General features: G+C 43.8%; 1 protein-coding gene across 1 annotated transcript in view; it reads left to right on the top strand.

The window, feature by feature from the left end:
• Window positions 1–23,901, top strand: part of LOC124788372 (transient receptor potential-gamma protein-like) — a 389,094-nt gene that overhangs the window by 321,504 nt on the left and 43,689 nt on the right. The window contains exon 18 of the mRNA XM_047255637.1: window positions 1,515–1,688. Coding sequence (XP_047111593.1) covers window positions 1,515–1,688 — 174 coding nt within the window. The remainder of the gene's footprint in view (window positions 1–1,514; window positions 1,689–23,901) is intronic.

Raw genomic sequence — 23,901 nt, 5'->3', positions numbered from 1 at the left:
TCAAGACTTGCAGAGTGCAGGTTGTTAGATGAATGCTATCGTAATGTTTGGTTTGTTAGTCATTTTAGTGGTTCTGGTCTATTGTGGGCTTTCTGTTGGGTGGTTAGTACGTGGAGTGTTTGTATCAGTTCACAGTCTGCGGTATTTTGGTGTGTTAATTGGATAGGTCGATCATCAGTGATTAGGAGAAAGTCATAGAGACTGAATGTAGCGAGCGGGGAGCTCCGAGCGGAAGTTGCTGGCTCAAAAGAACTTCGTTCCCCAAAAGAAACCAATATTTGATTTACTCAGACCAGCGCAGCATTGTTCAGATAAGAAACGCTAGTAGTTGCTAAAAGGTTTAGAATTAATAAAAAAACGCACCGTAACAAAGACACCGAATGCGTGTAGAAGACTTGGGACGACGCACACAACAAGGCGCCGGCCCCAGCCAGCTGTAGTGGGCGTGCACGCTACCTGAGACCCTGGCAAAATTCTAAAAGCATCACAACAGTTTAAAAAGGGCCAACACCTGCGTGCACTACTAAGCCCCAGAACTATTACGTGAAAGGGTGATTAACCCACGGGAAACACTCGGCAAAATAAATATAATTACGATATCGATTTACAGAGAGAACGTAAGATAAAATGAATCAGTGTACCGAGCTCTCAGAACACGCCTCTATTAATCCACTGTCAGAGGGCTCTGAGAAGTAATGACAGGGCCAGCCACCTAGAGACATCCGTGGCAGCGAGTAACCAAGCTCGAACCCAAAGTGAAAGTGGCCAGGATGAGTGTCAACAGGCCCGGTTTGCAGAACATGAAAATGTCGGAAGCTAATGTTCAGAAATGCGCTCGCCGATGGTAGTCCCGCTGGTGACGGCAGCTGGCATACGAGGTGTACTCCGCAGCAGTCCACGCAGGCTGTGCCTGCCAGTGGCTGGTGGCTGGAGCTCTCGACGTGTCTCCACAGAACGCAGTCCTGACAGTCGCTCCGTTCCTCCGCGGCTCCTAAACGCCAGTAGGCGCTGCCTCGCCTACCCACTCCAGTCCTGATGCCGAAACAGGACGAATGGCAAAATGCGTCGAGAGCCCCTAAAACGTCCCACGCAGACAGGCTGCACCCCCTCGTCGGACGCATCCCAACTCGTTGCTGGGTAACTACCACTGACAACAGTGGACACACACTATCGATACAAACCGCCAGGGCCCAGAGACGGAAACTGCGAGCAGTTTGTCTCGAATGTGTTTCCTCACCGAAGGTGGAATCAAAAGGATGGAGTGAAGGGGCAGCTAGGATACTGGGGGGCGGGGATCTGGAGGGACGGGGGAGGGGGTTGTATAGCGCTACATACGTGGCAGCGCGTAATTGGGGAACTGCAGGAGGTGGTGGCTGCAGCGTGTCAATGGTAAAGGATATGTCGTAGCGAGAAACGAGGCGGCGGTGTCGGCGCTCGTGTATAGAGAGGCCGTGGTGGGTTTGCAGGTGCCTGCAGGTGCGAGCGCGCTGTCGCCGTGCTGCGGCCGCCGCCAGCTGCAGCTGCAGAGGGCGTCCAGCGTGCCGACGCGCTCCTGCGAGGCCGTGCTGGCCGCGCCGCCGCCCGCGCACCACCCCCACCCCCACCCGCACCGCCACCACCTGCAGCAGCCGCCGCAGTCCGTACAAGTGTCGACGACGACGAGCGGCGATGCGCGGCTCGTGCGTCACGTGAGTACGGCAGCCGCGCCTCTTCTCCTTCACTGCTTCACCGTGTCCCTGCACTGTGCCGGCACGCTGTTTCTCTTCACACTGCAACTCGACTCAGTTCAAATCGTCCTGACGGTACCAGTTTGTATTCTGCACAGTGCGGGTACGCAGTCCGTGTCTTCTTCGAGCTGTGCCGACACGGCCGGCCGCTGTGGCCGAGTGGTTCTAGGCGCTTCAGTCCGGAACTGCCCTGTTGCTACGGTCGCAGGTTCGAATCCTGCCTCCTGCACGGGTGTGTGTGACGTCCTTACGTTACTTAGGTTTAAGCAGTTCTGACTGATGACCTCAGATGTCAAGTCCCATACTGCTTAGTAGGGCCATTTGAACCATTTTTGTGCTGACGCGGACTTCGACTATCGAGAATTCTTACTTCGGCCTTCTCTGATGTTGCAATAGTCATTTTTGTCTGCCTTTGAAGTCGCTGGCGTTCTTTATTCGTAAACTTTCGCAGGGACTTATTTCTGGCCAGATAGAAACGATAAGCTTTTAAAAAAAAATTGCGAGGAAAAAAATTGGAAAAGAAAATGGAGCGGAGGACAGGGAAAGTATGAGAATATCTACCTAAGGTAATTGAATGTAAAATTATCGAGAAATAACAACCACAGAACAAAATATAAGAGTGTGGTTGCAGTGACGAGGCAGATCCTTCAGAAGTTGACGATAAATTGTGTTCTGTAAATAATAAAGCTAATTTATATCGTAACAAAATATGTAAAAAGATAACTGTAAAGAAAATGACTAGCTGCAGTGTATCCTTTCTGACATTATCGAGGATTAGTTGACCTTCTGCATTGTTATTCGACCAGATTTTTATTTTGGGGACTGGTTCCACGTTCTTTAAGAACCCTCCCTCACTTATACAGTGTCTGTGGCAGTCCTGCTGGCAGTGTAGCATTGAGTGTGTGTTACCACAGCACGGAGGAGGCAAGTCCAGAGCCTTACGCCACAGCCCGAAAGCCCTAGTGGCGCCCTGCCTCGCCACGTCACTCTAACTAAACTCACTCAGCAAGCCGGTGGCAAACTCTGTGCCGACCAGAGTGTCAGGGGGCTCTCCTTGACGCCGGTCTACGTCTGCAACTACGTCTACGGTGTGTGGCGGAGGGTACTTTGTGTACCTCCGCCGCTCGCCCTTTTCCTGTCCTGGTTTTGCGTTCGCGGTCTTTTCTGGAGATGTACACGGGAGGCTGTGATGTATTGGCTGACTCTAGTAAGGAAAAAAATTAAATGGTCGTATGACATTGCTGGCCTGGAGGCCCCTTTCGGGTGAGTTCGGCCGCCGTATTGCAAGTCCTTTTTAGGTGACGCCACATAAACGACTTGCGAGTCAGTGGTGATGAAGGACACACAACACCCAGTCCCCTGCCAGGCATCGAACCCGGGCCCCCTGCGTGGTGGGCGCTAACGCTACCGCTACGCTACGGAGGAGGACATTCTGGTAGGAAGTCTCACAGCAGACCACACCGTGATGCAGAACCCCTTCCTTGTATCGTCTCTCAACACAGTTAGCTGAGCATCTGCGTGACATTTTCGTGCTCCGCTTTTCTTCGAATCCTTTCTCTTTTCTCTGCCAATCACATCTCATATGCATCCCAAATTAACGAACAGTAGTAAAGTATTGGCCGAAACGGATTTGTAATATTGCTCCTTCGTCGGAGTATTCCACTACCTGACGATTCTTCCAGTGAATCTCAGTCTGCCCTCTGCCCTTCCTGTGATTCGTTTTGTGTGGTCTCCCTAGTTCAAATCGCTCCACGCGCACGCCTCCACAGCTTTAATATAGGTACATGTGACTTCCTATAGTGAATACCGTGCAATCGTGTAATCGTACAATAACGGTTCTTTCCGCCTATTTACGTGCAGTACGCTGTACTTCTTTATGGTGAGCCTCACTTGTCACTCCCTGCACCGAGCGTCACCCTCTGCAGGTCTTCCGGTATCTCGCTTCAGTTGTCAAGTCTTGCGACTACTCTGTATACAAGAGCGTCACCCGCGAAAAGCTTCGCGGAACTACCGATGTTGTTCACTACGTAGGTCCTTCAGTCGGAGGGGTTCAGTTCCGCTAATGATGTCGTTCTATGCAGCCCGCAGTGCCTTCAAAAACCGCGCTCGAGGTTTCATATTCTCTCGCTCGCCATGCGCAAACTGTTAGTCCCGCAGGGGAAAAAAATGAATAGGACCTTTTTTTTTAGGCAATTTGATGTAGTTAAATTTTGTACGAGGAAACGTTTTCTCCAGAGCCCACGGTTTGTCGAGTTATTCGAGAAAAACGTACAAAATGACCTCTAAGCGCACCTTCAGCCCCGCACTCTTCGCTCACCAGTCAGGATCGTGTCATTCACCTCTACCATTGCACAAACATTTCCGACTACACGAACTGTCCCTGATATTCGACCTTTTGGATAATTACACCAGCATAGTCTGCTGTTTCGTTAAATTATTTATTTAAACGTGCCAGTGAGGATAATGAAACAAAAGCGACTTTCGTAAACGTTATGCAAAAAATAATTACGCTGACCATTGGATGCAAATTTAACTTTTACAAGCAAAGTAATTTCGTAGTCAGAAAGCCAGACAAATAGAACGATGTAAATGTTCACTTTGCGCTGTTAAAATTCACAAAATTGTTAAGTAAAATTTACACATAAGGCAATTTTACAATTTTTGTGTGCTCGAATAAGCCAGTGCCGTAGTAAGGCCAGTCAATGACCAAAAAGGATCGACTGTGCGAACTAATTCATGCAGTCGCAAATGTTTATACAGTGGTAGGAGGGAGTTGCCATGAACAACGTATTATAAATCCTGACCGGTGTGACTGGGTGGGGCAGTTGTGAATTTTGAATGTTTTTCTCGAATAACTCGAAAACTACGAACTCTAGTATTAAAATTGCTGCAAAAAGCGTCTTGTCCATTTTTTCTGCAGGAGTAGTAGTTTCTGCGTAGTTAGCGAGAGGATCCGAATACGTACACTATCTGATCAAAAGTATCCGGTAATGCTGGAATACAATATAGTGTTGGCTCACCCTTAGACTTAATGACAGCTTCCACTCTTGCAGGCATACGTTCAGTCAGGTGCTGTAAGGTTTCTAGGGGAATGGCAGCCCATTCTACACGGAGTGCTGCACTGTACACAAAACGCCATATTTGTTTACAGAATACGACAGTGTACATGTGATGTGTTACGACAGTGAATGTAACCTGTGACCACTGGAGACAGTGCCACAAGTTCTGCCAAAAAATCGTAACACAGCACACACAAATGTCATACTAATTAATGTAAATCCACCTGACGACGGAGTTCGAAACCTTTGAAACGTGTCGTGGAGATAAATAAACAATGACTGGTTACAGTACACATGTTGTTTCATTTATTGTTGTGTTAGATTCTTTCATGTGTTTGTCTATTTTTTTTTGTTTGTCTGTTGTCGATGTATTATGCTCGCAGCAAAAAGTCGTTAACAACGTAATAAAATTGTCTCTGATAATGCTGTTAAAGAATTACTGTTTGTTGCGCGTATGAAGAGTCTTGGGAGAGACGGCGGGATATTTTTAGCAACTATTAATACATGAGATTGCAGGTTCGACTGCTGTTGTCCACGTCTTATCCCGTACACGTCGCATTCAATCTGAAACAATTCTGCTATTTCAATACTTCCAAAAATACTAAAAAAGGTCGTGACGCTCACCTTTGTTCTCATGAAATCATACCGGTTTGTTGTGTCTCTTGTACAATTCTCCACATAACATCAAAAGAAGCGAACAGAAAACTCTAGTTACCCTTAGTTACGAGTAAACCACAGAGAGAGTAATATTCCGAGTCAACGATATAATTATCATAGAGTCTCTCAGATAACGTCTTTGCCAGTTAGCTTTCTCACAGTCGATTCAGTACATTACATATTTATTACACTACAATGTCAATAGCAGTTACGGCAAAGCCTAACCTAAAATGCTCGCCTTTAAAGTTAGATGTGAATTGTAGTTAATTTTACTAATATGTCCTTTTTCTGGTCCGTCTTAGTTAGGGTATTGCTGGGACCCGGTTTTATTTTCCAGTGGTTCGGAGTTAGTTTACTAAAGAGTCTATTGTGCTCCTTTCAAACCAATTGGACGTGCCTAATTAAAGTGTGCCTTCATCACATTCAGCGTACGGAAACTTCATACGAAGTACCTCGAAGAAAACGATTTACTGACACACAGTCAGCACGGATTCAGAAAATATCGTTCTTGCGAAACACAACTAGCTCTTTATACTCATGAAGTAATGGGTGCTGTCGACTGGGGATGTCAAATTGACTCTATATTTTTAGTTTTTCAGAAGGCTTTCGACACCGTTCCTCACAAGCGTCTTCTAACCAAACTGTGTGCCTATGGAATATCGCCTCAGTTGTGCGACTGGATTCGTGATTTCCTGTCAGAAAGGTCACAGTTCACAGTAACAGACGGAAAGTCATCGAGTAAAACAGAAGTAGTATCCGGCGTTCACCAAGGAAGTGCTATAGGCCCTCTTATTGTTCCTGATCTATATAACGACATAGGACACAATCTAAGTAGCCCTCTTAGATTATTTGCAGATGATTCTGTCATTTACCGTCTTGTAAAGTCATCAGATGACCAAAACAAATTGCAAAATGATTTAGATGATATATCCGTGTGGCGCGAAAAGTGGTAATTGATCTTGAATAAAGGTAAGTGTGAAGTTATTCACATGAGTATTAAAAGAAATCCGCTGAATTTCCTTTATGCGATAAGTCACACAAATCTGAAGGCTGTAAATTCAACTAAATACTTTGGCATTATAATTACAAATAACCTAATTTGGAACGATCACATACATAATGTTGTGGGTAGAGCAAACCAAAGACTGGGTTTCATTGGCAGAACACTTACAAGGTGCAACAGATCTACCAAAGAGACTGCTTACACTACACTTGTCCGCCCTATTCTGGAGTATTGCTGTGCGGAGTGGGTTCCGTATCAGGTGGGACTGACGGATCATACTGAAAAAGTTCAAAGAAGGCAGCTCGTTTTGTATCATCGTGAAATAGGGGAGATAGTGCCGCAGACATGATACGTGAATTGGAGTGGCAATCACTAAAACAAAGGTGTTTTTCGTTGCGACGGGATCTTCTCATGAAATTTCGATCACCAGTTTTCTCCTCCGATTGCGAAAACATTCTGTTGGCACCCACCTACATCATCACGATAAAATAAGAGAAATCAGGGCTCGCACAGAAAAATTTAAGTGCTCATTTTTCCGCGCACCGTTCGAGAGGGGAACAGCAGAGAGACAGCTTCAAGGTGGTTCATTGAACCCTCTGCCAGGCACTTAATTGTGTATACTGGAGTAATGACGCAGATGCAGATGTAGACGGGGTGATAACGGCGTGCTTTTGCCTAATAATTTCCTTTAGATTTCGATAACATCTTTTAACTTTTTTTGTGAGATGGGTCCTATGCCTTGGTCCACTACGTAGCCGTGTGGCTCCAACCACTCTAACAAAGAGCAGGTACTTCAATATAAATTTTTCAGCTAAGATTTCTACGCATGTGAACAGTGGGTAATATACAGGGTAAGTCACTAACTATTGCCACCAAGAATAACTCCAAAAGTATGATAGGAGCTGAAAAGTTTGTCGGACAGAAGTTGCATGGGACAACGGGGTGATAATATGACGTTGGTTTTTTGTTGCTAGGTGGGGTCCCTCCCGTCAGAGATACCAAGGTTAACTGTTTTTTGAAATGGGGTGCTATAGTTTGGTACTTATTTTCTGATAGCGGCTGTCGAGACGAATCCAATGATGTGTAACAGTAAGGTCTTTGAAGGTCACAAAGGTGGCATGAACGTCCATTTACAGAGGGTGTTCGAAGTGATGACCATTGTTTTCAATGCAGTGCTGCAATATTCTTATCATGTATTGAGTGGTATTACTTATCACATCGGCACTTATCGAAGCACATGGTCTGACAACTCTCTCTCGCTTATCCTCAGGTGTAGCTGGAATGTCCTTTACGAATTCCCACAAGGAAAAAACGAGAGGCATCAAGTCTGGCGTACGAGCCAGCCATGGCACATCTCTTTCGCGTCCAATCCAACAATTTGGGAATTGTCTCAGCAACTGAATTCTAGCCATCGGCGAAAAATGTGCCGGAAACCCATCCTGTTGATACCACATTCTGTTCCTTGTTCCTAAAGGTATTTCTTCCAATAACAGACCTAATGTTTCTTGCAGGAATGTGGTGTACTTCCTAACATTGAGATTTCCTTCGATGAAATAGGGGCCTATAATTCTGTCGTCAAGAATCCCACACCATACATTCACCGACCATGGTTTTTGGTGTGCAACTTGCCGCCGCCGACATGGATTTTCAGTTGCCGAATAATGCATGTTATGCAAATTAACATATCCATGGTTCGTTAATGCAGCCTCATCAGTAAAGAAAATTAAATTCATAAATGTGTCGTCCCTCTGAATCTGAAGTTGAACCCATCGGCAGAATTCAATGCAACGCATACAATCCGTACCAGTTAATTCTTGGTGGACACTGATATGGTAAGGATGATATTTATGGCGATGCAGAACACGAACAACACTACTCTGGCTCATGCCAGATTCCCTTGAGATATGACGTGAACTAACACAAGGATGTCGAACCACAGTTGCAAGAGTACCAATTTCCGTTTCCTCGTTAGTAACTTTCCTTTGCTCGATAAGTTTCCGATGCGTGAAAGAGCCCATGTCGGGTGAGTACATTTGAGGATATCTCTCTGCGTATAAGTCTCTAGCTCTCACTGAATTTCGTTGGCATTCTCCGTAAATGAGAAACGTGTCGACTTGTTCTTCGAAGGAATACATCATTCACATTTGCTTGATTCGACTATACTACAGCTATCGTCACGTAAGGCGACGCTTCCGCGCATAGAGAACTGCTCATGCACGGCAGCATAGAACGGGGCAAACAAAATCCACGTTGCCGAACTGCGTTGCTGCGAACAACATTCAGACGCATGTGCCTATGGTACATCGTATTATACGTTCACACCTATGAGGGGAAAACCAATTTGGATCAGTCGTCATCAGAGAAATATTAATTCACGTCTTGACGACATTGCGACCACTGCTCCAAAGATTTACTCTGCATGACGTCGGGAGGCGAAAACAGCTGACACAGCTATGTGAAGACGTGAAGTACAATTTTTTTTTTCAAAATAACAATCGTCTAACGACAAGATCATTGAAACTGCTTGCAATAATGATTATTTATTGCGATTTGAACTGTATTATAAGTAAAAATTTAATACACAACAAAATCAACTTCAACCACAAAATGAAATCATTATATTTGCTTCTACTCAATAGCATTCTGAAAAATGTGTATAAGATGTGTGTGTTGATGCGTTTGACTGTAATTAAGTGTAATACTAAAATGTAGACTTTCACGGCCGGAAATGTCATGTCCATTATGACATCAGCAAATTGAATGGCATAGTGGTCCAGCCGGAGGACATATTGGTCAGCTTCGATGTGGTATCGCTGTTTACCATGGTTTCACTTAATGATGTATTGGAACAGCTGGATCGCATTTTTCCTGCCGATATTTCAGAACTGTTTAAGTGTTGTTTGACGACCACATACTTCAAGTGGAATGAACAGTTTTATGAGCAAACGGATGGCGTCGCTATGGGAAGCCCCCTAAGTCCCGTAATTGCAAACTTCTTTATGGAGAAATTCGAAGAACAGGCCTTAGGTACTGCCACCAAAAAACCAAATGTATGGTTCCGACACGTGGATGACACCTTTGTGCTGTGGAGACATGGCAGGGAAGAACTAAGCCGGTTCCACGAACATCTGAATAGTATAAACTCGAGAATTCAGTTTACAATGGAGGAGGAGGTAGACGGCAAATTACATTTCCTCGATGCGCTTTTTTTTAGAAACGAAAATGGTAGTTTGGGCCACTCAGTATACCGCAAACCCACGCACACGGACCGTTATTTGCACCGGGATTCGAACCACCACCCACAACAGAAGCGGAGTGTTATCAAGACGTTAGCGGACAGAGCTAGAAATATTTGTGAACCTGAGTTGCTCGAAGCTGAAATGGAACATCTCCACAATGTACTAATGAAGAACGGATATTCGTCCGCCGAAATAAAACGCGCGTTGAGACAGCCTCACAGAAGTCATAGTGACGTACAGGCTACGACAAATCTAAGGTTTTCCTGCCGTTTGTTAAAAATGTAACGGAAAGAATAGGGAGGATCTTGACGAAGCGGAATATCACTGTAATTTACAAGCCCACCAGGAAGATAAAGGAATACTTTAAGCCTGCCAAGGACGCTCGCAAACCATTGGAAAAATCTGGAGTGTATAGGATCCCATGTAGCTGTGGAGATGTTTATGTGGGTACCACTAAACGAACGGTTTCAAAACGTTTGGAAGAGCACAAGGGCAATTGTAGAAGAGGAGAAACGGAACGATCAGCTGTTGCGGAGCATGCTGTCCAGTCAGGGAACCACCATATTCGTTTCGAGGAGATGCAAGTACTAGCGGCCACAGGCGGATATTACGAAAGGCTCTACAGGGAGGCAATCGAAATCGCTAAACACCCTAATAATTTCAATCGTAAGGAGGAGGGCGTGAAATTAAACGGTATATGGATGCCGGTGTTGAAGAGGATGTGTATCACCTGTTCACCACTGTGTGATGGCAACGGCGATCGACGGCAGCGGACAGCGGCCAACTGCACTGACGTTTTCAAAACACGTGACGTCACGCCGCGGCGCGGGAGCGCGCGGACACGGAATTTAGCGGCGGTCAGTAGCGAGCCAGTGGGTGTGTTGGACCTTCCATCGATCTACGGACCCCCTTGAAGATGTCTCCCGTAGATGGGGACGAAAAGCTGGGATTTGACAAAGAATTCACCAACCGACCACGGCATAACAGCCCGGATAATTATAATGGACATGAATTAAGTGTAATCACTGCACATAAAAAAAATTAGTGGTAAAAAAGACTGATGAGAACACTGTGGTAAAAATGTGGGTAAACGCAAAACCGTGTGACCCCATTCACATGCAAGGCACTCAAATTTGTACGTTCTGTGGTGGTGGTGGGTAGTGTTTAACGTCCCGTCGACAACGAGGTCATTAGAGACGGAGCGCAAGCTCGGGTTACGGAAAGATTGGGAAGGAAATCGGCCGTGCTCTTTCAAAGGAACCATCCCGGCATTTGCCTGAAACGATTCAGGGAAATCACGGAAAACCTAAATCAGGATGGCCGGAGACGGGATTGAACCGTCGTCCTCCCGAATGCGAGTCCAGTGTGCTAACCACTGCGCCACCTCGCTCGGTCTGTACGTTCTGTCACGTGACTTGTATAATCTAACAGCTGCAGGAGATCGGCACGAGTCTGGTTTATGCTGTGCTTAATATTTATATTTAAAAGCCAGGGAAAAATATCCGCTTTTCTAGTGTTTATACTTGGTGTGACGGAGTTATAACTAGTAATGGTCGACTTCGAAGCAAGGTATGACAAGAATTATGAATCACATCACGAAACTGACAACGTTCATTTCCGAATGGTAGTGACTGCTGTTTTTCTTACACGTAAATACAAGTTTACTATCAGAAACAAACCCGAAAGAAGAGTCAGCACGCAGAATAATTATCCGTGAATCTATTCCTATGAAAACTTTAAAATCGCCAGAACTATCGGAAGAAGAGTCAGCATGCAGAATAATTATCCGAGAATCTATTCCTATGAAAACTTTAAAACCACCAATACTATCACTTATTTTCCATCAGATCTTCCTGGAATGATTATAACTGACCCATGTTTCATCAAGGTTGAACTACAGCCTCCTGTTGCATCGCAAATCTTTAAATGGGTTGTAGTTTGTGCTGCAACGATGTCACTTTTCTGAACTAAAATTTCTCTACTTAACATATCAGGAACAAACGTCTTTTAAAATTCTTTACGTTGATGAAGCACTTATCATTGAAGCTAATTTTCTCCTGCATTACTGTAACAAGTTTCTGTCATGTCGGCCACTCATCATTTACATGAAGAAAACCATCCATTTGTGTTACAAGTTCCTTGCGATTTCGATGTTCACCAGGTGACACGAAACCAACTTTTTCTACGGTCCCTACAGCTCTGACACTTTCGTTTACAATTCTCGTTACAGTTCTCTTGTCGACACCACACAGTTCAGGAGTCCGTTCTTGTGTCTTCAAATGTTGACAGTAGCAGATCTGCTTTCAAATTCATGTTTGAAAAAGTTATAAATGCGGTAAATAATCCCTCTCGCTTGCTTGTGAAGCACTTCACATTTATTGTCATCACCTGGGCTTTTTTAATTTTTTTTAATCTCACACCTATACTGCTACAATAAAAAGAAGAATACAAAAAAAAACTGACAGCTGAATGAATAATTCGGTTGTTGCAAAGTACGGCAACAGTGCAGCACGTAAGAGCGAGATTCTCGCTGTCTAGCAGCTCGGAAAGAGAATGAATGTTATTGGTTGCCAGTGGCTAGTGGAGGGGGATGCACGGAACGGCTGACAACTGAGGCGCCATCCAACATGACACGGACTTTAGTCTTACCGTTCCTATTAGTGTTGTATTGCGAGACCGTCGAATGGTGTTTACATGGCAATGGCACGTTAGATGGATACGCCGAATTCGGCGAATACTTACTATTTGCACGATATACGAGAGAGAATTGTCAGATCGTGTGCTTCAGTAAGTGCCGATGTGATAAGGAATGCCACTCAATCCATGATAAGAAGATTGCAGCACTGCACTGATACCAATGGTCATCACTTCGAACGCCTTCTATAGATGGACATTCATGCCACCTTTTTGACCTTCGTTGATCTTCAAAGACCTTACTGTTACACATCACTGGATTCGTCTCGATAGCCGCTATCAGAAAATAATTACCAAACTACAGGCATACCATAAAAAAAAATAAAAAAAAAAACAAAGTTGACCTTCATATCTCTGACGCAAACCCATCTAGCAACAAAAAACCAACGTCATATTATAGCCCCGTTGTCCCATGCAACATTTGTCCCACAAACGTTTCAGCTACTATCATACTTTCGGAGTTATTCTTGGTGGCAATAGTTAGTGACTCACCCTGTATAAGTATATTTGCGTCTGAAGTTGAATGACTTTTGTTGCCACATTTTGTAGGGTCTTCGTTTACAGGTATCCACACGAGCAAGACTAGTCAGACAATGAGCCATACCGACCCTAAATAAGTTAAGGCTAGAACTCCGTGTGAGTAGGTGAATAATTTTGATTAAGATCCTAGAACGATCTTTATTCTCACGAAGTAATGAGTCTTATCAACAGGGGATATCAAATTGATTCCATCGTTTTAGAATTTCAGAAGGCTTTTGACACCGTTCCTCACAAGAGTCTACTAATCAGATTGAGCGCTTATAGAGTATCGTCTCAGTTGTGCGTCTTGATTTGTTAATTCCAGCCAGAAAGGTCACATTTCGCGGTAATTGACGGAAAGTCACCGAGTAAAACAGAAGCAATATCTGAAGTTCCCAAAGGAAGGCCCTCTGCTGTTCCTGATCTAGATAAACCCCAGAGGAGACAATCTGAGCAGGCCTCTTAAAGTGTTTGCAGATGATGCTGTCATCTACCATCTTGTAAAGTCATCAAGTGATGAAGACCAATTGCAAAATGAGTTAGACAAATACCTACATGTTAAAAATAATGGCAGTTTAAATGATGAAAAGTGTAAGTCATCCACACGAGTACTAAAATAAATCTGCTAAATTTCCGTTACGCGATAAAGCATATAGAAATAAGCGCCGTAAATTCGTCTGAGTACTTAGGGATTACAATTATGAGTAACTGTAATTAGAAGGATAACATAGATAATGTTTCGGGGAAAGCAAACCAAAGATTACGATTTACTGGCAGAACACTTAGAAAGTGCAACAGACATACTAAATAGACTGCTTACACCTAGCCTGTCTGCCCTCTTCTGTAATACTGCTATGCTTTATGGGACCCGCATACGTGAATTGGGTTTAAAAATGGTACAAATGACTGTAGGCAGTATGGGACTTAACATCTGAGGTCATCAGTCCCATAGACTTAGAACTACTTAAACCTAACTAACCTAAGGACATCACACACATCCATGCCCGAGGCAGGATTCGAATCTGCGATCGTAGCGGACGCGCGGTTCCAGACTGTAGCGCCTAGAACCGCTCGGCCACCTCGGCCGGCCGTCCAGTTACACATCATACGAGCAAAATCCAGAGTTTTATTAAAATTACCCATCACAATCCTAAAAGCTTAAGGCATGACTAATGACAAAGTGTTTAAGAAAAGTAGTCTGCCTTGACACACGCAGAAGGGCATTAACATGCCATAGGTTATTTTTCCAGGTAGTTCAGTATCTGAATCCCAGTTCCCTCGAAAACAGAGTCGTTCACTCCAGTATTCATCATGATTTGGTAACTCCTGCAAATGTTACAATGTGTTGACTGTCAAATGATTGCATTTTACTGATGTGAAGAACCATTTGCATAAATTGTCAGCTCATTACAGTCACTTGGGACTGGCATTTGAGAAAAAACCTCTTTGGTCGCCCATTTTCAGCAAAAATGCTATACCGATCGTGTAGACAGAAACGAAATGAGAAGTTAAACTTAGCATTAGATTGATGACTTCCTTGATGTCTCACGGCAACTAAGTCACACTGCCACCAGTCTCTCTCCCTGGTGAGATTGAAAATCTCGAAAGTGTGTTTAGAGGTCAGATTCAATAATTCTTACTAATAACTAATAAACTGACGGTACTGGGACAACTTCAGACACACTGATCCAGTTCTTCAATGATATTTGTAATTGGTTGACATTATGGAGGATATCCTTTGGCGTTAGACATTTCAGTCTTTAATTTTGACAGCTGCATCATTGCTGAAGGTAATTCCCTACTTGCGTCGAGGTTAACGTGGACTCCGAACCAGCTGCTACTTGGAGGCAACTTACGTATTTAAAAAAGAAAATTGTCCCTTGGTATCTTTGAACACAGCCAGCTCTCACTGTAGAACAGTATTAATGTGACTGAACCACTATGACGGGGAGGCAGAATCTCCCAAATTTATTATTTGCAGTCCGCAGCTCGTGGTCGTGCGGTAGCGTTCTCGCTTCCCGCGCCCCGGTTCCCGGGTTCGATTCCCGGCGGGGTCCGGGATTTTCTCTGCCTCGTGATGACTGGGTGTTGTGTGATGTCCTTAGGTTCCTTAGGTTTGAGTAGTTCTAAGTTCTAGTGGACTGATAACCATAGATGTTAAGTCCCATAGTGCTCAAGAAATAAATAAATAAATAAAATAAATTAAATTTTATTATTCGCAAAGCATATTGTGAGCTGTTTCTTCCAAAAGTTGGCAGGTTCATATTTTCAAAGAAAATAAGCACGTCAATAGCTTCCAGAATTACAGTGAATATACCAGCTGAGGATATAATGAGCTGCTCCTTTAATACGTGTGCAAAAATGGCTACCGCAGTTTAGAGTCTCGAACAATCTCAAAAGTCGATACGCGGTCTCTGTCGGATTCGATTCAGCTCTTAACGTCATAATGTCGTCACACGTGACTCTGGACTCACCCGGGGTCACACTCGTTTCACAGCAGTTCCCGCAAACGTGATGTCATTTTGACATCACACGCAATATCGACGACCGCACGATCGGCTCTCGACGTGCGTTAGCATTCGATGCGAACCTCTCACAAGACTTATGCAGGCGTACCGGCGATTTCGAAAACACGTCATTCTTAGAGTGATTTATCAAAATTATTGCTATAATAAATTGTTGCACAAGGTTTACCGACGGTTAATGCCTTCTACTCTCTCAGGAATGAGTTATTATCGCCAATAATTTACAAATTCAGCACGAAACACACTTGTTTTAGATTTCGCAGTATGCCGTTTCACAGTAACGGAGCATGAAAATGTATCACAAATATGTCACCATTATCATTAAATGTCACTTAGTAATGCATTAACGATATAAGCCTTCAATGAGAGAATATCATAACCAAGACAGGAGACAGACATCGTATGAGTAAAGGATAACGTTATGGTTTCTCAAGTCGGAGATTGTGTGTTCGCATCCCGCTACACTCCGACTAGCTGGGGTGTTACGGGTGCGAGAAGTGAAACGAGAAACGTCCTGGAAATGCGTGATCTGCTCAGGGGACGATACATTGTTTTTAAGTTACCGAGAAGCCGACCTTGATACACACCAAGTGAACCGTTGCAGGGTCCCGTTTTTCTTTGTTAGCGAGCTCTTTAAATAAAGATGCGGCTGGGAGACGTTTTACGTTTGGCTGTGTTGAATGGCATCTTTAGTTTCTGTATGTTGTGTTTTGCACCTACAAAACACGAAAAAACCAATAACCAAAAAAACGTAAAATAAAAATAAAAAACACCATTTCATCCCTTGGACCACATCCACAGGAAAGGGAGGGAGGAGAGATTGTGGCCAGGCCTGGGGTCGCGACCCCTGCCCACACTGCCTCTGCCAAGACACGACCTGATCCGTTAATGCTCTTGTAAAAAGTAAATAAATAAATAAAAATAGAGAAAATTAAAAAATCACATGCAAGTATTTTTTCATGTTAGCGTTGGTAACACATTCTGGAACTTTCTTATGAATGTAATACAAGTATGTTCTGCAATACTCGATGTTATTTACGTTCGGTCTGGTTTGAGAATGTAGGATGGAATAAATATTTAGCGATTTCCGAGTGAGTGGTTAGGCAGGAACCTAAGAGTACCATTTTAATTACTGGAACGAACAGCAATAAAATTCATATTCTGCCTTTTCACAAATATTTGGCTCTTTACTTCCGAGTACGTGGGGATTTCCGAGTGTAGGGTTAGGCAGGAACCTAAGAGGACAGCTTAAATTACTGCGAGTGAAACCAGCAGCAATAACGTTCATATTATTCCTTGTCACAAGTATTTCCTTGTTTCTTTCCTAGTGTGTGGTTAGGCGGGATTCTAAGAGGAGAATTTAAATTGCTGCAAGTGCACTGAGGAGCAACGACAAAGCGGGCGGCTGATTCCGCACTGTGACTGCCGCGGCTCGGCGCTTACCAGGGCGCAGGCGTCCACTGGATGGCCAAATCCGTACCGCTCTGGTCAACAAATTACAAGCAACTTTTTAATCGTACTCGCGCAGCGTACAGCTATCATCGAAGAAACACTATCCGAGTATAGATTGGTACGATAATGAAGAAAGCACGCAAGTTCTCGGTTCTTTAAATTTTGTGAATTGTGTAAAGAATGGCAATGGGCGAAAGATTACTCTTTGGCATGACGAAGAATCGAGTAGCATTTTCTCCTCTTCAAGTTGCAACCTTCAGGAAATAAGAGAGACCGCAACCGTGAAGAGAGAAGATGAATTGGCAGCTTCTGTTGCGCAAGAATATTTGGAAACCGAGAAGAATCTGAGAGATTAAACAAAGTAAATTCTCCCATTTCGAGACGAAATTGAAACCAAAATAAAGGTGTTCGGCGTGATAGCTGGAGTACAAATGAGGCTGCAAAATGCGTTTCGAAGTATACGGCAAGTGGCGACATACCTGCAAGGCGTATGATAAGAAATTACTTCGTGTAGCACCCACATAAGTCGAAATCTGCCCCCACCCATTTCATAAAAATCTAACTGTAATAGATGACTTGTATTTAGAGTCAACTGAATCAAATGAGTTGTTCTTTGCTGAAATAAAATATAGAGGACAGCTGCTAAAGTCAAGGCGACGGTCGTCGGGGACTCTGAAGGGATCATTCTGTTTGATGTGGTCCATCACGGTGCAACAATCAACTCGGAAGTATATTGTGCTAACCCCAGGAAACTGGAGAAACGACTTCGGCGTATTCGTCGCCACTAATTTCTCCTTCTCCGTGACAATGCAAGGCCTCTCACAAGTGTGCATACGCGCGAGGAGCTCACAACACTTCACTGGATTTATCTACCTCGTCCACCCTGCATCCCTGATCTCGCACCTTGTATCTGTCTGGCCCAGTGAAGGATGCGCTCCACGGAAAGCAGTATGTGGACTAGGACGGCGGCTTCGACGTCGACTCGTAAAGTGGTACCGTGCGGACATACAGGCCTTCTCGGTAAGGTGGCGTAAGGCCGTCGCACTGAACGGAGGTTATATTAAGAAAATAGGTTTTTATAGTCACAAGAGTAGGAAATAGTATGGTGTACTGGAATCCTAAATAAAAGCAACCTGCTTTCAGAAAAAAATGTGTTGCATTACTTATCGAGTACCCCTCGTAGTTATCAGTTTAAAATAAACTTACATACTTTATGTAAATGTAAGTATTTCCTTATACACTTTCTGGATGATGGCTTTTGTGTGGTTACATCTCTGCGTAAGTTAGTCAAGGAGGCCGTAATATTCTCACGAATCTTTCGATAATATGGTTCCCAGAACCGATCGCGGTCCTCTAGTTTGGAGCCAAGTGGAAGGCTTAAAAAAGAGGCTCAGACGATTTTGCGGAGATCTGGGGTGCAAATTTCTCGACCTCCGCTATCGGGTGGAGAAATGTAGGGTCCCCCTGAATAGGTCAGGCGTGCACTACACGCCGGAAGCGGCTACAAGGGTAGCGGAGTTCGTGTGGAGTGCACATGTGGGTTTTTTAGGATAGAGAATTCCCTCCCTAGGCCCGACAAGACGCCTCCTGAGACGCGGCAAGGGAGGAGTAGGCAAAATGCAACAGGGAATAACAATATTAATGCGCTAATAGTAAACTGCAGGAGCGTCTATAGAAAGGTCCCAGAACTGCTCTCATTAATAAACGGTCACAACCCCCATATAGTACTAGGGACATAAAGTTGGCTGAAACCAGACGTAAACAGTAATAAAATCCTAAACTCAGATTGGAATGTATACCGCAGAGACAGGCTGGACAGTGAAGGGGGAGCCGTTTTTATAGCGATAAGAAGTGCAATAGTATCGAAGGAAATTGACGGAGATCCAAAATGTGAAATAATTTGGGTGAAGGTCACGGTTAAAGCAGGCTCAGACATGGTAATTGGATGTCTCTATAGGCCCCCTGGCTCAGCAGCTGTTGTGGCTGAGCACCTGAAGGATAATATGGAAAATATTTCGAGTAGATTTCCCCACCATGTTATAGTTTTGGGTGGAGATTTTAATTTGCGGGATATACACTGGGAGACTCAAACGTTCATAACGGGTGGCAGGGACAAAGAATCCAGTGAAATTTTTGTAAGTGCTTTATCTGAAAACTACCTTGAGCAGTTAAACAGAGAACCGACTCGTGGCGATAACATATTAGACCTTCTGGTGACAAACAGACCCGAACTATTTGAAACAGTTAACGCAGAACAGGGAATCAGCGATCATAAAGCGGTTACTGCATCGAAATATTAAAAAAGGTAGGAAAATTTTTCTGTTTAGCTAAAGTGACAAAAAGCAGATTACAGAGTACCTGACGGCTCAACACAAAAGTTTTGTCTCAAGTACAGATAGTGTTGAAGATCAGTCGACAAAGTTCAAAACCATCGTACCATATGCGTTAGATGAGTATGTGCCAAGCAAGATCGTAAGAGACGGAAAAGAGCCACCGTGGTACAACAACCGAGTTAGAAAACTGCTGCGGAAGCAAAGGGAACTTCACAGCAAACATAAACATAGCCAAAGCCTTGCAGACAAACAAAAATTATGCGAAGCGAAATGTGGTGTGAGCAGGGCTATGCGAGAGGCATTCAATGAATTCGAAAGTAAAGTTCTATGTAATGACTTGGCAGAAAATCCTAAGAAATTTTGGTCTTATGTCAAAGTGGTAAGAGGATCAAAACAAAATGTCCAGACACTCTGTGACCAAAATGGTACTGAAACAGAGGATGACAGACTAAAGGCCGAAATACTAAATGTCTTTTTCCAAAGCTGTTTCACAGAGGAAGACTGCACTGAAGTTCCGTCTCTAGATTGTCGCACAGATGACAAAATGGTAGATATTGAAATAGACGACAGAGGGATGGAGAAACAATTAAAATCGCTCAAAAGAGGAAAGGCCGCTGGACCTGATGGGATACCAGTTCGATTTTATACAGAGTACGCGAAGGAACTTGCCCCCCTTCTTGCAGTGGTGTACCGTAGGACTCTAGAAGAGCGTAGCATTTCAAAGGATTGGAAAAGGGCACAGGTCATCCCCGTTTTCAAGAAGGGACGTCGAACAGATGTGCAGAACTATAGACCCATATCTCTAACGTCGATCAGTTGTAGAATTTTGGAACACGTATTATGTTCGAGTATAATGACTTTTCTGGAGACTAGACATCTACTCTGTAGGAATCAGCATGGGTTTCGAAAGGGACGGTCGTGTAAAACCCAGATCGCGCTATTCATCCACGAGACTCAAAGGGCCATATATACGGGTTCACAGGTGGATGCCGTGTTTCTTGACTTCCGCAAGGCGTTCGATACAGTTCCCCACAGTCGTTTAATGAACAAAGTAAGAGCATATGGACTATCAGACCAATTGTGTGATTGGATTGAAGAGTTTCTAGATAACAGAACGCAGCATGTCATTCTCAATGGAGATAAGTCTTCCGAAGTGAGAGTGATTTCGGGTGTGCCGCAGGGGAGTGTCCTAGGACCGTTGCTATTCACAATATGCATAAATGACCTTGTGGATGACATCGGAAGTTCACTGAGGCTTTTTGCAGATGATGCTGTGGTGTATTGAGAGGTTGTAACAATGGAAAATTGTACTAAAATGCAGGGGGATCTGCAGCGAATTGACGCATGGTGCAGGGAATGGCAATTGAATCTCAATGTAGACAAGTGTAATGTGCTGCGAATACATAGAAAGATAGCTCCCTTATCATTTAGCTACAAAATAGCAGGTCAGCAACTGGAAGCAGTTAATTCCATAAATTATCTGGAAGTACGCATTAGGAGTGATTTAAAATGGAATGATCATATAAAGTTGATCGTCGGTAAAGCAGATGCCAGACTGAGATTCATTGGAAGAATCCTAAGGAAATGCAATCCGAAAACAAAGGAAGTAGGTTACAGTACGCTTGTTCGCCCACTGCTTGAATACTGCTCAGCAGTGTGGGATCCGTACCAGATGTTTTTGATAGAAGAGATAGAGAAGATCCAACGGAGAGCAGCGCGCTTCGTTACAGGATCATTTAGTAATCGCGAAAGCGTTACGGAGATGATAGACAAACTCCAGTGGAAGACTCTGCAGGAGAGACGCTCAGTAGCTCGGTACGGACTTTTGTTGAAGTTTCGAGAACATACCTTCACCGAGGAGTCAAGCAGTATATTGCTGCCTCCTACGTATATCTCGCGAAGAGACCATGAGGATAAAATCAGAGAGATTAGAGCCCACACAGAAGCATACCGACAGTCCTTCTTTCCATGAACAATACGAGACTGGAATAGAAGGGAGAACCGATAGAGGTACTCAGGGTACCCTCCGCCACACACCGTCAGGTGGCTTGCGGAGTATGGATGTAGATGTAGTTGTAGAAAAAGTGTATAAATTTCCAACAAATGCGGAAACATAGTATGAAATTCTCCACGTTAATGTCTTTTTGTCGTACACATCTTTTATATTGTGTTCCCTTCTTTCCCTCCTGTTCACTCAGCAGCACGCCGGCAGTATGTTTGTTCCCTGTGACACGGTAGCCAAGCGCTGAGCCTGGTACCGCCCAGTGAGTTGGGAACAGACGACTGGCTGCGGTGAACGCCCAGCCCCTCAGACAATGCGAACCGCCTCCTTTCCTTCCAGCTTTCATCGCCGGTTCTCATTTACAAAGGCTAGCCTATAATTTGGCCTCGATCCACGGCAATGCTGTGTTAGGTGTCAGACCGAGTAGGACGGTTTTGGTAAAAGAATATGGCTTACTGAGGTATTTTACATTGGAAGCAAACGGTATTACTCCCATGGTAACTACAGTTTAGTTTTGTGTCACTGATTAATTCTTACCCTTTTGAATCCTGACCCTTCACTACTTGGAGAGTGTGAAACTGTTCCCATACGGGAAAGAGGAACGTCATGTCTCGGTCTACATGTAGTGAGAGAGCTTCTGGCGTTAGGAACTTGCTTATTAATATTAGTGCTGCTGTAACTGATGGTTGGTAATATTTACTGACAAAATGCAACATAACGCTAGATTGCGTACTTACGGCTATACTGTGTGGCCGATTTGTAGTACGACTTTAAAAGAGAGAGAGATTATTAATTGATCACCGACGCGTCGGTTCTCGATTGTGTTCAGGAGACGTACGGATTGATTACGCGAATAAATGACCTTTTGAACCGGATTGCCTTCACGCAATCAGAATCTTCGATGAAAATACCTAAGGGACCTATTTGAATATAAAAACGGAAATGAAAGCAAATTAGTGGAATTTCTTAAAAGAAAGATTAACAGATCGGAAGTTGAACACATTAGTGGTCTCGCAAATACAATCGAGACATCGCGATAAAGAGCGAACCTGTAACAAAGCTCGTTTACAATTTGATCATCATTTTCGGTTAGTGAAAGAAAAGAATAAGAAGAAAATTACTGCATCGTAAAATATTAATATATTTTGAACAAATTACCTTTAAACTTCTGCACATTGACAAACACACAATAAATGCATGACTTTCATCTGACTTTCCTTTTGTAAATGGCGCAGTCCCATAATCGCTGCTTTGTCAGTCCGTTCCTTCTTAAAATTAAGTGTCCTTGCGTGTGCGTAAGTACATTGTATCCACACCCGAGTTGCCGAAATGTTTGGTCGTCGTTTCACATAGTTTTTACACAAAATAAATACACAACTTGTAGCAATGCTATGTAGTATGTCTTAACATGTCGGCGACCTAAAGTACAAGGGATAATGAAGTCTCTAGAATGTTTCTTAACAAAAGATAGATTGTTCTTTCTTCTCCAGAATGAAATTTTCACTCAACAGCGGAGTGTGCGCTGGTATGAAATTTCCTGGCAGATTAAAACTGTGTGCCGGACCGAGACTCGAACTCGGGACCTTTGCCTTTCGCGGGCAAGTGCTCTACCGACTGAGGTTCGCATGAGAGCCTCTGTAAAGTTTGGAAGGTAGGAGACGAGGTAAGGCCGGAATTAAAGCTGTGAGGACGGGCCGTGAGTCGTGCTTGGGTAGCTGAGTCTGTAGCCAGCACGGTAGCTCAGCGTGTTCGGTCAGAGAGCCGGTTGGCCTCTGTAATAAAAAACTGAGTGGAAGGATCAACCACCGAACTTGAACAGGATGTCTTGCTACGTCCGGAACGATCAAACACAACGATCAATAACGAACAAATTGAAAAAAAAAGTCGGCAGAGCACTTGTCCGCGAAAGGCAAAGGTCCCGAGTTCGAGTCTCGGTCCGGCACACAGTTTTAATCTGCCAGGAAGTTTCATATCAGCGCACACTCCGCTGTAGAGTGAAAATTTCATTCTAGAAACAACCCCCAGGCTGTGGCTAAGCCATGTCTCCGCAATATCCTTTCTTTCAGGAGTGCTAGTTCTGCAAGGAGAGCTTCTGTAAAGTTTGGAAGATAGGAGACGAGGTACTGGTGTTCTTTCTTCTGTTTCGCAGCTTCTTGCTATCAAGCGCTGCGGCAACGATTTTAAATATCTGCGCCCAGCCGGTCAAAGTGTTTATTTATTTAGAGTATTTAAACGCTGGACGCGCGTCTTGATATAGGCGCACATTAAAAAAAAAAAAAAATTTCGTCTCTTTTCTCTCGCGCTGTGATGCTTAGCACCTTTACGAACTATCGCTCGTTGGCTGTCCTATTCTTTTATGACAAATATCTCATATGCAAAGTATCTGAAATCCAATAATATTACATTGCTTCCCGCGTGAGGGGCGATGACTCCGTCAGATACATGGCATTACACAAAATGGTTGACGTAAAGAATAACAGGTAAATATATTCGTACGACTGAAACTGATGGTAACTTGTAATTGAGCCGTATTCTTACTAACGCATTATATAAAGATAACAAATGTTCATTTCTCGTTAAGAGACAATGAAATTAGGATAAAGATACATATACATGGATACATTATACATGGCATTATAAATATTAAAAAATAAGAAAGAAATGAATTATTTGACTTCGCAGGAAGTCTGG

Source organism: Schistocerca piceifrons, chromosome 3 (assembly GCF_021461385.2).
Source record: "Schistocerca piceifrons isolate TAMUIC-IGC-003096 chromosome 3, iqSchPice1.1, whole genome shotgun sequence".
Taxonomy (NCBI): Eukaryota; Metazoa; Arthropoda; class Insecta; order Orthoptera; family Acrididae; genus Schistocerca; species Schistocerca piceifrons.
Note: the sequence above shows the minus strand (reverse complement) of the source record. Positions and strands in the feature narration are given on the sequence as shown.